The following is a 13,612-nucleotide window of genomic DNA, read 5'->3' as shown; positions in this document are numbered from 1 at the left end:
CCTGAGTAGCTGGGACTACAGGCGTGAACCACCACACCCAGCTAATTTTTTAAATTTTTTGTAGAGACAGGGTATACAAAAAAAGAGTTGCCCAGGCTGAACAATTCCTAGGCTCAAATGATCCTCTGGCCCTGGCCTCCCAAAGTGTCAGGACTACAGGCGTCACTGCACATAGCCAGAAGCAAGTTTTCCTTGTGTGCCAGTTATCTGTTCAAGATTAAAATGAATCTCTATTAAACACAAAACGCTCTAAGTCAACTGAGTTTCAGGAAAATTGTGCAAAAAGAAATGCCACAAGATGAGGCAAGAGGTGCCTCATGAAGAAAATCAGGTTGGCCTTCCTGCTGTAAATCCAGCATTAACAGTTCCAGTCAGCATTATTATGGTAACTCTCAATCTCACCAGGACAAATCAACAGAAGACATGTGAGATTCAAGGCAAAGTAAATCAAAATAATGATAAGCACGGAAGCCGACAGGCTCAGCTTTGTGTCAGATCGGAAAAGGATTGTCCAGGGAGCCCGCTGTAAATGCTGCCCCTTTATCACAGCCACACAAATGCTTCAGCCATTCATAATCCAGCGAGAAGGTCACTCCCATAAATAAAGGCTCGTCCTGTGTGCAGCTTGCACTAGGGGAATATGAGGCCCAGGGCAATAAATAGGTAAGTTCTTTGAACCACTACAGCCAAGTGCGTGGACTCAGGGCAAGCACTTAAGACAGCTGTCTACCCGCAGCCCCCCACACTGGCCCAGAACTTACTCCGCAGAGACTCTCACCTCTAGAGGGACGCAGTGCACGCATTTCCCCAAAGGGCCGTGGCGGCATCTGAGGAGAGTACAAGGCAGAAAAAGGCAGAGCAGTGAGGATGTCTGTGTTCCGCTGCTGCCGTCTCACACGCACGTCCTGCTTTAACAGAGTGTTTCCCTGCCCACATGGAGTTATATTCCAGATGGCACATGGATAAACATTTATATCTTAATTGTTGTTTTGTTTTGTTTAAAGACAGGCTCTCACTCTATCGCCCAGGCTGGAGTGCAGTGCTGATCGTGGCTCCCTGCAGCCTTCACTCAAGCACTCCCACCTCAGCTTCCCCGAGTATCTGGGACTCCAGGTGTGCACCACCACACCCAGAAGTTTACTACTTATGTTGATACGAATTAGAAAAAACTGACCCGCACATCAAACCTGTGACTTCATGGTTATCCACTGCTTAAAATGACACAAACCAAAGATAAAAGTGAATGAACTCAAAGTCAATGTAAGTAGTTTATTGGCCGAAGGCAGTGGCTCACACCTCTAATCCCAACACTTTGGGAGGCTGAGATGGGTGGCTCACCTGAGGTCAGGAGTTAAAGACAAGCCTGGCCAACATGGTGAAACCTCATCTTTACTAAAAATACAAAAATTAGCCGGACATGGTGGCAAGTGCCTGTAATGCCAGGAACTAGGGAGGCTGAGGCAGGAGAATTGCTTGAACCTGGGAGGCAAAGGTTGCAATGAGCTGAGATTGTGCCACTGTACTCCAGCCTGGGAGACGAGAGTGAAATTCCACTCAAATAAATAAATAAATAAATAAATAAAATAGTTTTTTTTTTTTTTTTTTTTTTTTTGAGACGGAGTTTCACTCTGTCACCCAGGCTGGAGTGCAGAGGTATGATCTCGGCTCCCTGCAACCTCCGCCTCCTGGTTTCAAGCGATTCTCTTGTCTCAGCCTCCCAAGTAGCTGGGACTACAGGTGCACACCACCATGCCTGGCTAATTTTTGTATTTTTAGTAGAGACAGGGTTTCACCATATTGGTCAGGCTGGTCTCAAACTCCTGACCTCAGGTGATCCACCTGCCTCAGCCTCCCAAAGTGCTGGGATTACAGGCGTGAGCAACTGCGCCCGGCCAAGTCCATTTAAAGAAAAGTGTTAAATAGCCCAGGTGTGGTGGCTTGCGCCCTGTAATCCCAGCACTTTGGGAGGCCGAGGCAGGTGGATCACAAGTCAGGAGATCGAGACCATCCTGGCAAACACGGTGAAACCCCGTCTTTACTCAAAATACAAAAAAATTAGCCAGGCGTGGTGGCGGGCGCCTGTAGTCCCAGCTACTTGGGAGGCTGAGGCAGGAGAATGGCGTGAACCGGGGGGACGCAGCTTGCAGTGAGCGGACATCGCGCCACTGCACTCCAGCCTGGGTGACAGAGAGAGAGTCCATCTCAAAAAAAAAAAAAAAAAAGAAAAGTGTTAAATAAATAATAACAAAGCTGGTACGTGAACATGGCAAAGGGCCTGAGAGCGGTGCATAAATAATCCAAGTTTGGAAAATACCTACTTCATGTGCATTTTGGGAAATAACAATAACGAAAAAACCTTGTCCCACGGCTTTCTGACATTTTCAGTCACAGAAGCCTTGGGAGCACAACACGCACAATCTGAAGGAGAGGTATGTTAGTTTACGAGGGCGCCGGCGGCCGTCCCTCTGGGGCTCAGTCAGACCCCTTTCGAAATGGGGTCAGAATTCTTACACGCATATGAGCCCTGTGCTGCGGAACAGAGGTGGTCTCTGTGCTTCCTAATAGGCAGGATCTAAGTGATGATGGCTCAGAATTCTCTCTCACACACACACGCTCTCAAAAGCTGCTAATGAAGCCATGAAGACACAGATCATGCAAGCAAGCCAGTGCCAGGCCCCTGGGAGGAGACACAAATGGAAGAGGCATGCCGGCTAATGGCTATGGCTACAAAGTGGCTCCATGCCAATGGCAGCTGAGCGCCATTTATGGCTCTCTGATCTAAGACATAAAAGTTGCTAATGCAGCATTTGGAATCCCAATACCTCAAAGTCAGCACCCCGTCACATCTACAGAGTGATGCATTTTAAAAAAGACCCCACTGCAGAGACAACCTTCGCTCAGACAATTTCACATGGCCAAGTATAAACTCAGATCCTTCTCACTGGTTTATTTAAAAGGAATTGCAAAAAATCTAAAATAAACAAATGTACATATGCATAAGCACTTCATATAGCCCCAGGTGAGGAGGGAATATTCCAAGGCACAGCATCTTCTGCAAGTGAAATGCTTGCTGCAGGGATGGAGAGCGCACACTAGTGTGGCAGGTCAAAATCATCCAACCGCTATGAAATGAGAGACAGCACTCACCTCACATGGATGCACACACACAACCACCTGCCCCTTCCCTCCTCCCTCCCCTGCAGCTGCTGATTAATACCCCACTCTGCACGGGAATCAGCATCTCCAGGGGACATCACAGTAAAGACTTGGTGTGAGGCCCCCAACTCCCCCAATACCTTTCCAGTCTCTTTGTACCCAAATGCTTCAAAATTCTTTATGGGAACATATTTTGAGGTTGAAACTGATAAAAAGCTAAAAAAAAAAAAAAACCCAAAAACTGATAAAAAGCTAACAAGATAACCTGAAGTTTAATCTGAAGATAGTAAAACTTAAGACTTAACATTTCTTCATCAGATACTTATTAAAACAGGACATGTTATAAATATTTCCCTTTATTCACCCATTAAGATCACCACATGTAGGACCCTGGAATCTCATGGATCACTTACAGCTGTGGGTCTCGGCTTCTGTAAATCTTCCCGTCCTGTTTGCTGAGGTACTGATCAATCTCATCCTCCACCACGTTGGGAGCGCCAAAGACCTTGAAGCCCAGTGGAGCTGACGTCTCCATTTCAGATGAGGGCCCAGCAAGGCTCGAGGGAAACAGGAACAACAAATCGCCATGCCTGTTCAAATGATAAACAGAGGCTGATGCCTTCCCTCACCACCTGAGCTTCATGGAAGCCCAACTTGGATATCTGCAAAAAGCAAATGCCAACCACCCCTGTAGGCCTAAATAATGAGGTTTCTAACTTTTAAGACGAGAATTCTCTTCTAACATCTCCCCTATGTTTCCTGGCATTATAAAGACCAGTATGCAGGTTCTCTGTCATTTAATCTCTCTTACAACTTTACCTTAAACTCTGTGAAGCCTCCATACACCCAAATGATTTTGCTTGCACACACAGCCACAATGGACCTGCTGGGTTTCAGGGCCTCTCCTCCCGCCTCTCACCCTCTGCTTGGCCCCACCTCCCTCAGCCATTCCTCTGGCCTCTGGGAGGCTCTCTCCTCCCCCAACACTGCATGTGCTGGTTGCATGTATCTCCACTGCTTTCTCAGCGTTCACATACACACGTAAGCACAGACACGCATAGGAGCTGTCACTGCTTTTAAAAAGTGTGACTGGCCAGGCTCGGTGGCTCATGCCTGTAATCCCAGCACTTTGGGAGGCTGAGGCAGACGGATCACGAGGTCAAAAGATCAAGACCATCCTGGCCAACAGGGTGAAATCTTGTCTCTATTAAAAATACAAAAAGATTAGCTGGGCATGGTGGCGCACACCTGTAGTCCCAGCTACTCGGGAGGCTGAGGCAGGAGAATCACTTGAACCCAGGAGGCGGAGGTTACAGTGAGCCAAGATCGCACCACTGCACTCCAGCCTGGTGACAGAGGGAGACTCCATCTCAAAAAAAAAAAAAAAAGTGGGATTACCAGAGACATACTTTTCTATTTCAACAACCCCTCATAAAATCCTCCAAATATAAGGAGTCCACGTCTAATTGCTATGACAGTGGCTGCCTCAATTCCCCAGTGAGGCTGCTTAACCACCCCCTCAGCCACTCCCACAATGACAAGTATGCACACCGTCTGTCAGCTTCTGCCATCATCAACACCACCCAAAAAGGCCCATGGACAGACGTCCCTGTGGTTTTCCTTCTAAAGGGCAAACTCCCAGGAGTCAGACTTAAGGGTTTCTGCTTGTCTCTGAAGCTACTGACGTACTGCTTTCCAAAAAGGCTGCCACAAGTCACATTTGGTTTTCTATCACTTTCAGTCTGAAGTGTGTTCTTCCCTTGGTCAGAGTCACGCTGCCAACTTGGTGCCAGGTTTGACTGGCATGGCAAACTGCTGACCTCGGAGGCTAACAAGCATCTCCACTCACAGTCCACAGAAGCCGCCTGGGGTCCCAAGTGACCAGAGATGGCTGCCAACACTAACCCTCCAGGCCAGCCTTGGAAGAAAGGCTGCAGCATGTCCTCTGACAGATATCTAACTGCTGCCAACAAGACACACACACAGGAGACAGACTGAGAGGGCAGGATCCACAGCTCTAAACCAACACAGTGAAGGAAGAGCAGAGGCCAAAGTGCAGGCCCTCAAGGACACACAGACACTGGGGCTCAGGTGCAGCTCTTCAACTAATTTCTTTCCTCCTCCTCTTCCTAATTTGGGGGTGATGAACATTACCGAACATTACCACATCAGAGACGTCTGTTTCTTTTTTTTTTTTTTTTTTTTTTTGAGACAGAGTCTTGCTCTGTCACCCAGGCTGGAATGCAGTGGCGTGATCTTGGCTCACTGGAACCTGCATCTCACGGGTTTAAGCAATTCTCCTGCCTCAGCCTCCCAAGCAGCTGGGATTACAGGCATGTGCCACCACGCCCAGATACTTTTTGTATTTTTAATAGAGACGGGGTTTCTCCATGTTGGACAGGCTGGTCTCGAACTCCTGACTTCAGGTGATCCACCTGCCTTGGCCTCCCAAAGTGCTAGGATTACAGTCGTGAGCCACCGCGTCCAGCCGAGACGTCTGTTTCTAATAGCAGATTACATATTCCTAAACAGCATCTAACTACTAATATAAAAAACTTGACTTACACACAAGATCAGTTTTAACAAATATACTCTAAAATCGATGAGCTCTAAAGAAAGTAGAGGAAATCCCCAGGGTCAAACCCAGCAGTGCACTCAGACAGCAGCCAGCAACACAGAACTCAGAGCTGCTTGCAGGGCCAAGGCCACTCTCAGTAATTCACTCACAGCTTTGGGCCTACAGTGGTTTGCTGGGCACTGGGAGACAAGAACTTGAGCTTCCCTGCCCAGAGGGGGCAGCTGAGTCTGAAACTTCCACATAAATGCAGATAACCAAAGGACGTCTGAACAGCTGTGAAAAACCCACCAGCTGAAAATAGGAACCAAGGAGGAATCCCATCTGCCTCTATCCAGTACACAGCAAAAAAAACCAACAAAGTCACCTCTGAGACTCTGTAACTAAAGGCCTGCTAGGCCATGCATCTGGAGCAGAACCAGGGATGATGCCATTTGGTTCAGAAAGCCCAAAGACAGAAATTAACTCAAAGGAGTTGCAGGTCCATCACACCCCCCTGTGCCAACAAAAGCAAATGCAAACCTCTGTAGAAAAGCTGCTAAATCTGGGCCAGGCGTGGTGGCTCATGCCTGTAATCCCAGCACTTTGGGAGGCTGAGGTGGGAGGATCACGAGGTCAGGAGATTGAGACCATCCTGGCTAACACAGTGAAACCTCGTCTCTGCTAAAAATAAAAAAAAAAATTAGCCAGGGGTGGTGGCAGGCACCTGTAAATTCCAGCTACTCGGGAGGCTGAGACAGGAGAATGGCATGAACCCAGGAGGCGGAGCTTGCAGTGAGCTGAGATCGCACCACTGCACTCCAGCCTGGGCGACATAGCAAGACTCCGTCTCAAAAAAAAAAAAAAAAGAAACAAAAAGAAAAGAAAAGCTGCTAAATCTGGATCCTTCAGGATTCCTCAAGACCAAGTTTGGTCAAATATAACCTGTCATAAGAACCAAAAAACCAAATGTAGAAGAGTAACACACGGGCCGGGCACAGTGGCTCACACCTGTAATCCCAGCATGTTGGGAGGCCGAGGCGGGAGGATCATGAGGTCAGGAGATTGAGACGATCCTGGCTAACACGGTGAAACCCCGTCTCCACTAAAAATACAAAAAATTAGCCGGGTGCGGTGGCAGGTGTCTGTATCCCCAGCTACTCGGGAGGCTGAGGCAGGAGAATGGGGTGAACCCAGGAGGCGGAGCTTGCAGTGAGCCAAGATGGTGCCACTGCACTCCAGCCTGGGCGACAGAGCAAGACTCCGTCTCAAAAAAAAAAAGAGTAACACACTACCACACAAGTAAGAGTGGGTAGAGACATAATTAACAGAGAGTTAGACTGCCAAAGACCCAGACACAGAAATTATGAATTATGTCAACCTCTACATGGGATATTAAATGAACAATGGAATGGAAGAAGAGGGTGAGTGACAGAGGCTATCCAAAATGACCAGGCGGGATTCTAGGACATGGAAGTGGCAGGCGCCAAAGTCAGTGGCTCTTCCCAAATCTCCCTCCTGCAGACAGCTAGACCGCATGCCAGGTCCCGCCGACGCATCTACAGCAATGCAGGGGGCAGGGATACAAGTGGGGGCAGACAGATGCCAACAGTCACGAGACCCAAGAGGCGGGCCCCCATGTCTCACAGCCCGGATAGGGAGTCCTCAACCACCCAGTGGTCTTCACTGGAGGCCAGTGGGCCAATGTGGCAGCAGAGCAGAAACTAGGAGAAACCAGGAGCCACATGGCCCCTGTGAGTACTTGAAGCCAACAGCCAGATTTAGGGGAAAAAAAAATCAGATTATGTATTTATTTATATACTTTTGAGACAGGATCTTGCTCTGTTGCCCAGCTGCAGTGCAGTGGCACAATCACAGTTCACAACAGTGTGGACAAAGACCCTGTCTCTAAAGAAAAAAAAAGGGGGCCAGGTGTAGTGGCTCACTCCCGTAATCCCAGCACTCTGGGAGGCTGAGGCCAGCAGATCACCTGAGGTTAGGAGTTCGAGACTAGCCTGACCAACACGGAGAAACCCCAAGTCTACTTAAAAATACAAAATTAGGCCGGGCACGGTGGCTCATGCCTGTAATCCCAGCACTCTGGGAGGCTGAAGCAGGTGGATCACGAGGTCGGGAGATCAAGACCATCCTGGCTAACACGGTGAGACCCCGTCTCTATTAAAAACACAAAAAATTAGCCGGGCGTGTTGGCAGGCGCCTGTAGTCCCAGCTATTCGGGAGGCTGAGGCAGGAGAATGGCATGAACCCGGGAGGTGGAGCTTGCAGTGAGCTGAAATCGCGCCACTGCACTCTAGCCTGGGCGACACAGCGAGACTCCGTCTCAAAAAACAAAAACAAAAACAAAAACAAAATTAGCCGGGCGTGGTAGCACGTGCCTGTAATCTCAACTACTCGGGAGGCTAAGGCAGGAGAATCACTTGAACCCGGGGGGGCAGAGGTTGCGGTGAGCTGAGACCATGCAACTGCACTCCAGCCTGGGCAACAAGAATGAAACTCTGTCTCAAGAAAAAAAAAAAAAAAGAAAGAAAAGAAAAGAAAAAAGGCGGGGTGCCAGGCGCAGTGGCTCACGTCTGTAATGCCAACACTTTGGGAGGCTGAGGCGGGTGAATCACTTGAGGTCAAGAGATTGAGACCAGCCTGGCCAACACGGTGAAACCCTGTCTCTACTAAAAACACAAAAATTACCTGGGAATGGTGGTGGGCACCTGTAATCCCAGCTACTCAGGAGGCTGAGGCAGGAGAATCGCTTGAATCTGGGAGGCAGAGGTTGCAGTGAGCTGAGATCGCGCCACTGCACTCCAGCCTGGGCAACAGATTGAGACTCCGTCTCAAAAAAGAAAAAAAAAGGTGGGGGTACAGCACCCCATGGTCCTGCTGAGGGAATGGCCTGAGTCTGTCAGGCCTCTGTTTACCGCTTTGCATCGGCAGGAAATCCAGGACACAAAGGGTCATGCTGGAGGGTCTTGTGAACGTGAAATCAGCAAGACCTCAGAGGTGGGAAACCTTACAGGTCAATGGACCAAGTTCCTCAACAGATAAATTTCAAGAAAAGGAAAGAGATGGAAGGGGAACCTGAAGATTACAAGAAGTAAGACATACAAATTTCCTTAAAAAGCAAGACTAACTGGCAGTGTCTAGGGACAGACACTCAAGTAACGAAAGCATAAAGAGCCAGGCACGGTGGCTCACACCTGTAATCCCAGCACTTTGGAAGGCCAAGGCGGGTGGATCACGAGGTCAGGAATTCGAGACCAGCTTGGCCAACTTAGTGAAACCCCACCTCCACATAAAATAAAAAAACTAGCCAGGCATGGTGGCACGAGCCTATAGTCCCAGCTACTCAGGAGGCTGAGGCAGGAGAAATGCCTGAACCCGGGAGGCAGAGGTTGCAGTGAGCTGGGATCACGTCATTGCACTCCAGCCTGGGCGACAGAGCGAGACTCCGTCACAAAACAACAACAAAAAAAAAGAATAAAAAAATGCAAACCGGTGATTACTGTTAGGGAAGCTTCTGCAGTGGCTGCCAATGCCTTATCCCCAGACCTGCTTGGTGCTTGCAATGGTGACACATAAGGTTCATCCATCAAGGCATACACTATTTTCTGAGGTGTTCAGTACGCATTTTGTTTAATAATTAAAAAGAGGAGGGAGAGTCTTCCCTCTTCCCTCTCCCCTCTCCCCTCTCCCCTCTCCCCTCTCCCCTCTCCCCTCTTTCCACGGTCTCCCTCTGATGCCGAGCCGAAGCTGGACGGTACTGCTGCCATCTCAGCTCACTGCAACCTCCCTGCCTGATTCTCCTGCCTCAGCCTGCCGAGTGCCTGCGATTGCAGGCGCGCGCCGCCCCGCCTGACTGGTTTTCGTATTTTTTTGGTGGAGACGGGGTTTCGCTGTGTTGGCTGGGCTGGTCTCCAGCTCCTAACCGCGAGTGATCTGCCAGCCTCGGCCTCCCGAGGTGCCGGGATTGCAGACAGAGTCTGGTTAACTCAGTGCTCAATGGCACCCAGGCTGGAGTGCAGTGGCGTGATCTCGGCCCGCTACAACCACCTCCCAGCCGCCTGCCTTGGCCTCCCAAAGTGCCGAGATTGCAGCCTCTGCCCGGCTGCCGCCCCGTCTGGGAAGTGAGGAGCGTCTCCGCCTGGCCGCCCATCGTCCGGGATGTGAGGAGCCCCTCTGCCTGGCTGCCCAGTCTGGAAAGTGAGGAGCGTCTCTGCCCGGCCGCCATCCCATCTAGGAAACATGGAGCGCCTCTTCCCGGCCGCCATCACATCTGGGAAGTGAGGAGCCTCTCTGCCCGGCCGCCCATCGTCTGAGATGTGGGGAGCACCTCTGCCCTGCCGCCCAGTCCGGGATGTGAGGAGTGTCTCTGCCCGGCCGCCCCGTCTGAGAAGTGAGGAGACCCTCTGCCTGGCAACCGCCCCGTCTGAGAAGTGAGGAGCCCCTCCGCCCGGCAGCCGCCCCGCCCGAGAAGTGAGGAGCCCCTCCGCCCAGCAGCCACCCCGTCTGGGAAGTGAGGAGCGTCTCCGCCCGGCAGCCACCTCGTCCGGGAGGGAGGTGGGGGGGTCAGCCCCCCACCCGGCCAGCCACCCCGTCCGGGAGGGAGGTGGAGGGATCAGCCCCCCGCCCGGCCAGCCACCCTGTCCGGGAGGTGAGGGGCGCCTCTGCCCGGCCACCCCTACTGGGAAGTGAGGAGCCCCTCTGCCCGGCCAGCCGCTCCGTCCGGGAGGGAGGTGGGGGGGTCAGTCCCCCGCCCGGCCAGCCGCCCCGTCCGGGAGGGAGGTGGGGGGGTTAGCCCACCGCCCAGCCTGCCGCCCTGTCCGGGAGGGAGGTGGGGGTTCGGCCCCCCGCCTGGCCGGCCACCCGGTCCGAGAGGTGAGGGGCGCCTCTGCCCGGCCGCCCCTACTGGGAAGTGAGGAGCCCCTCTGCCCGGCCAGCCGCTCTGTCCGGGAGGGAGGTGGGGGGGTCAGCCCCCCGCCCGGCCAGCCACCCCGTCCGGAAGGTAGGTGGGGGGGTCAACCCCCCGCCCGGCCAGCCGCCCCGTCCGGGAGGGAGGTGGGGGGGTCAGCCCCCGGCCTGGCCAGCCGCCCCGTCCGGGAGGTGAGGGGCACCTCTGCCCGGCCGCCCCTACTGGGAAGTGAGGAGCCCCCCCGCCCGGCCAGCCGCCCCGTCCGGGAGGGAGGTAGGGGGGTCAGCCCCCCGCCCGGCCAGCCGCCCCGTCCGGGAGGTGAGGGGCGCCTCTGCCCGGCCGCCCCTACTGGGAAGTGAGGAGCCCCTCAGCCCAGCCAGCCGCCCCGTCCGGGAGGGAGGTGGGGGGGTCAGCCCACCGCCCAGCCTGCCGCCCTGTCCGGGAGGGAGGTGGGGGGTCAGCCCCCCGCCTGGCCAGCCGCCCTGTCCGGGAGGGAGGTGGGGGGGGTCAGCCCACCGCCCAGCCTGCCGCCCTGTCCGGGAGGGAGGTGGGGGTTCGGCCCCCCGCCTGGCCAGCCGCCCCATCCGGGAGGTGAGGGGCGCCTCTGCCCGGCCGCCCCTACTGGGAAGTGAGGAGCCCCTCTGCCCGGCCAGCCGCTCTGTCCGGGAGGGAGGTGGGGGGGTCAGCCCCCCGCCCGGCCAGCCACCCCGTCCGGAAGGGAGGTGGGGGGGTCAACCCCCCGCCCGGCCAGCCGCCCCGTCCGGGAGGTGAGGGGCGCCTCTGCCCGGCCGCCCCTACTGGGAAGTGAGGAGCCCCTCTGCCCGGCCAGCCGCCCCGACCAGGAGGGAGGTGGGGGGGGTCAGCCCCCTGCCCGGCCAGCCGCCCCGTCCGGGAGGTGAGGGGCACCTCTGCCCGGCCGCCCCTACTGGGAAGTGAGGAGCCCCTCTGCCCGGCCACCACCCCGGCTTGGAGGTGTACCCAACAGCTCATTGAGAACGGGTCATGATGACAATGGCGGTTTTGTGGAATGGAAAGGGGGGAAAGGTGGGGAAAAGATTGAGAAATCGGATGGTTGCCGTGTCTGTGTAGAAAGAGGTAGACATGGGAGACTTTTCATTTTGTTCTGTACTAAGAAAAAATTCTTCTGCCTTGGGATCCTGTTGATCTGTGACCCTACCCCCAACCCTGTGCTCTCTGAAACATGTGCTGTATCCACTCAGGGTTGAATGGATTAAGGGCGGTGCAAGATGTGCTTTGTTAAACAGATGCTTGAAGGCAGCGTGCTCGTTAAGAGCCATCACCACTCCCTAATCTCAAGTACCCAGGGACACAAACACTGCGGAAGGCCGCAGGGTCCTCTGCCTAGGAAAACCAGAGAACTTTGTTCACTTGCTTATCTGCTGACCTTCCCTCCACTATTGTCCTGTAACCCTACCAAATCCCCCTCTGCGAGAAACACCCAAGAATGATCAATAAAAAAAAAAAAAAAAAAAAGAGGAGGGAGAAAAAAAGGCCAAGCAACAGAAGAGAAGGAAGGAGGGCAAGAGCAGCGGGACACAAGCGTGGTCGTGAGCTGAGAGTTCCTCTGGCTGGAACAGAGCGTGTGCACTCACAGTCATTCTCTTTACCTTTAGATAATGGTTACGTGTTCCAGATTTAAACTTTTTTTTAAAAAATTACCAGCTACATTTGATTTAAAAGTGAAAAATGTGCCTGTAGTCCCAGCTACTCGGGAGGCTGAGGCTGAAGGATCACTTGAGCCCAGAAGGTCGAGGCTGCAGTGAGCTATGATCGCACCACCGCACTCCAGCCTGGGTGACACGGTGAGATTCTGTCTCAAGAAAAGGAAAGAAAGGAAAAGGAAAAGAAAGGAAGGAAGGAAGTATCAAGATGCAAAACCCTTCAAGAAAGAAAGAAAAGAAGGAAAGAAGGAAGGAAGGAAAGAAAAGAAAAAAAAAAGAAAAATATCAAGATGCAAAACCCCTCACCAGCTCAAAAGGAGGATGAACCAGTGTCACTCTGGAAATGAACATCAACAACAAGAGGTTTCGTTTCACCTCATCACACGGGTAGGCAAACAGTAGGTGCCCAATAAATCTTTAAGAACAAATGAATGCTACGATTTCATGTTGTGTCCCTAGACATAGTAATTTGTGAATCTAAAAGTGACCAAGTGCAAAACCAGCCCATCATTCTGGCTGGTAAACAGGCTCACAGCCAACTGCCAGCAGGTCCCAGGCCCACCACTGAGCCAGTGGCCACAGCACATGCAACCTGCAGCGTCGAGAGGAAAACTGACCACTCCCTCCTTAAGGACTGAACTGATCTAAGGCACATGTGAGCAAGTGCCCAGACGGTTTCGATGGGAGCCAGCACCCGTGTTCCGTAAAGGACCAGTCAATACTTTCAGCTTTGCAGGCCTCACGGTCTATCACAACTAAACTCTGCCCTTGTAACATGAAAACCGGCACCAACAATGCGACCTGGCTGTGTTCCAATAACACTTTACAAAAACAGGCAGTAGCCAGGCTGTGACAAGAGGTCTCTGAGTCCTGAAGGTCCTGAATGACCAACTCTACAGGGTGGCATGGGCCACTGCACTGCCAGCACTCCTACCCAAGCCAGCAGGGCTAACATGATTTCCCGGCACACAGCTGTGTTCAAAGGTCTTTCACTCCAGACAAGCAGCTGAGTATGCAGCTCACTCCACGCCGTACATGGACAAAGACAATAACTTTCTCCTCAGTGACACAAATTCCAGAATTCTGCAAAGTCAATCAAATCTGCTCAATAGTAACTGCAGATTCAGGATAATTACTGAATCCCTGGCAAGCAACACGGTCATGTGTATTCTGGTCAGTTGATAAGACCATAATGAGTTGTGTGATGAGGAAAGAGGATAAAACTCGGCAACCTCGGGCAGATCATGGGGACCTCATATCCCCCCATTCCCTGCTTCCTCCTCAGAGGACACTTAC

The 13,612-nt window shown here is 52.6% G+C and overlaps 1 protein-coding gene across 4 annotated transcripts in view; it reads right to left on the bottom strand.

Annotated features, from left to right (window-relative positions):
- NPLOC4 (NPL4 homolog, ubiquitin recognition factor) overlaps positions 1 to 13,612 on the bottom strand; it is an 81,208-nt gene that overhangs the window by 52,610 nt on the left and 14,986 nt on the right. For all 4 annotated transcript variants that reach the window (XM_019026452.4, XM_055389439.2, XM_019026451.3 and 1 more), the window contains exons 4-5: positions 3,570 to 3,746; positions 779 to 827 (exon numbers count right to left, since the gene is read on the bottom strand). In XM_019026452.4, the coding sequence (XP_018881997.1) occupies positions 779 to 827; positions 3,570 to 3,746 (226 nt within the window). The remainder of the gene's footprint in view (positions 1 to 778; positions 828 to 3,569; positions 3,747 to 13,612) is intronic.

This window comes from Gorilla gorilla, chromosome 4, assembly GCF_029281585.2.
Source record: "Gorilla gorilla gorilla isolate KB3781 chromosome 4, NHGRI_mGorGor1-v2.1_pri, whole genome shotgun sequence".
Lineage (NCBI taxonomy): Eukaryota > Metazoa > Chordata > Mammalia > Primates > Hominidae > Gorilla > Gorilla gorilla.
This window is presented reverse-complemented; position numbering and strand designations above follow the sequence as displayed.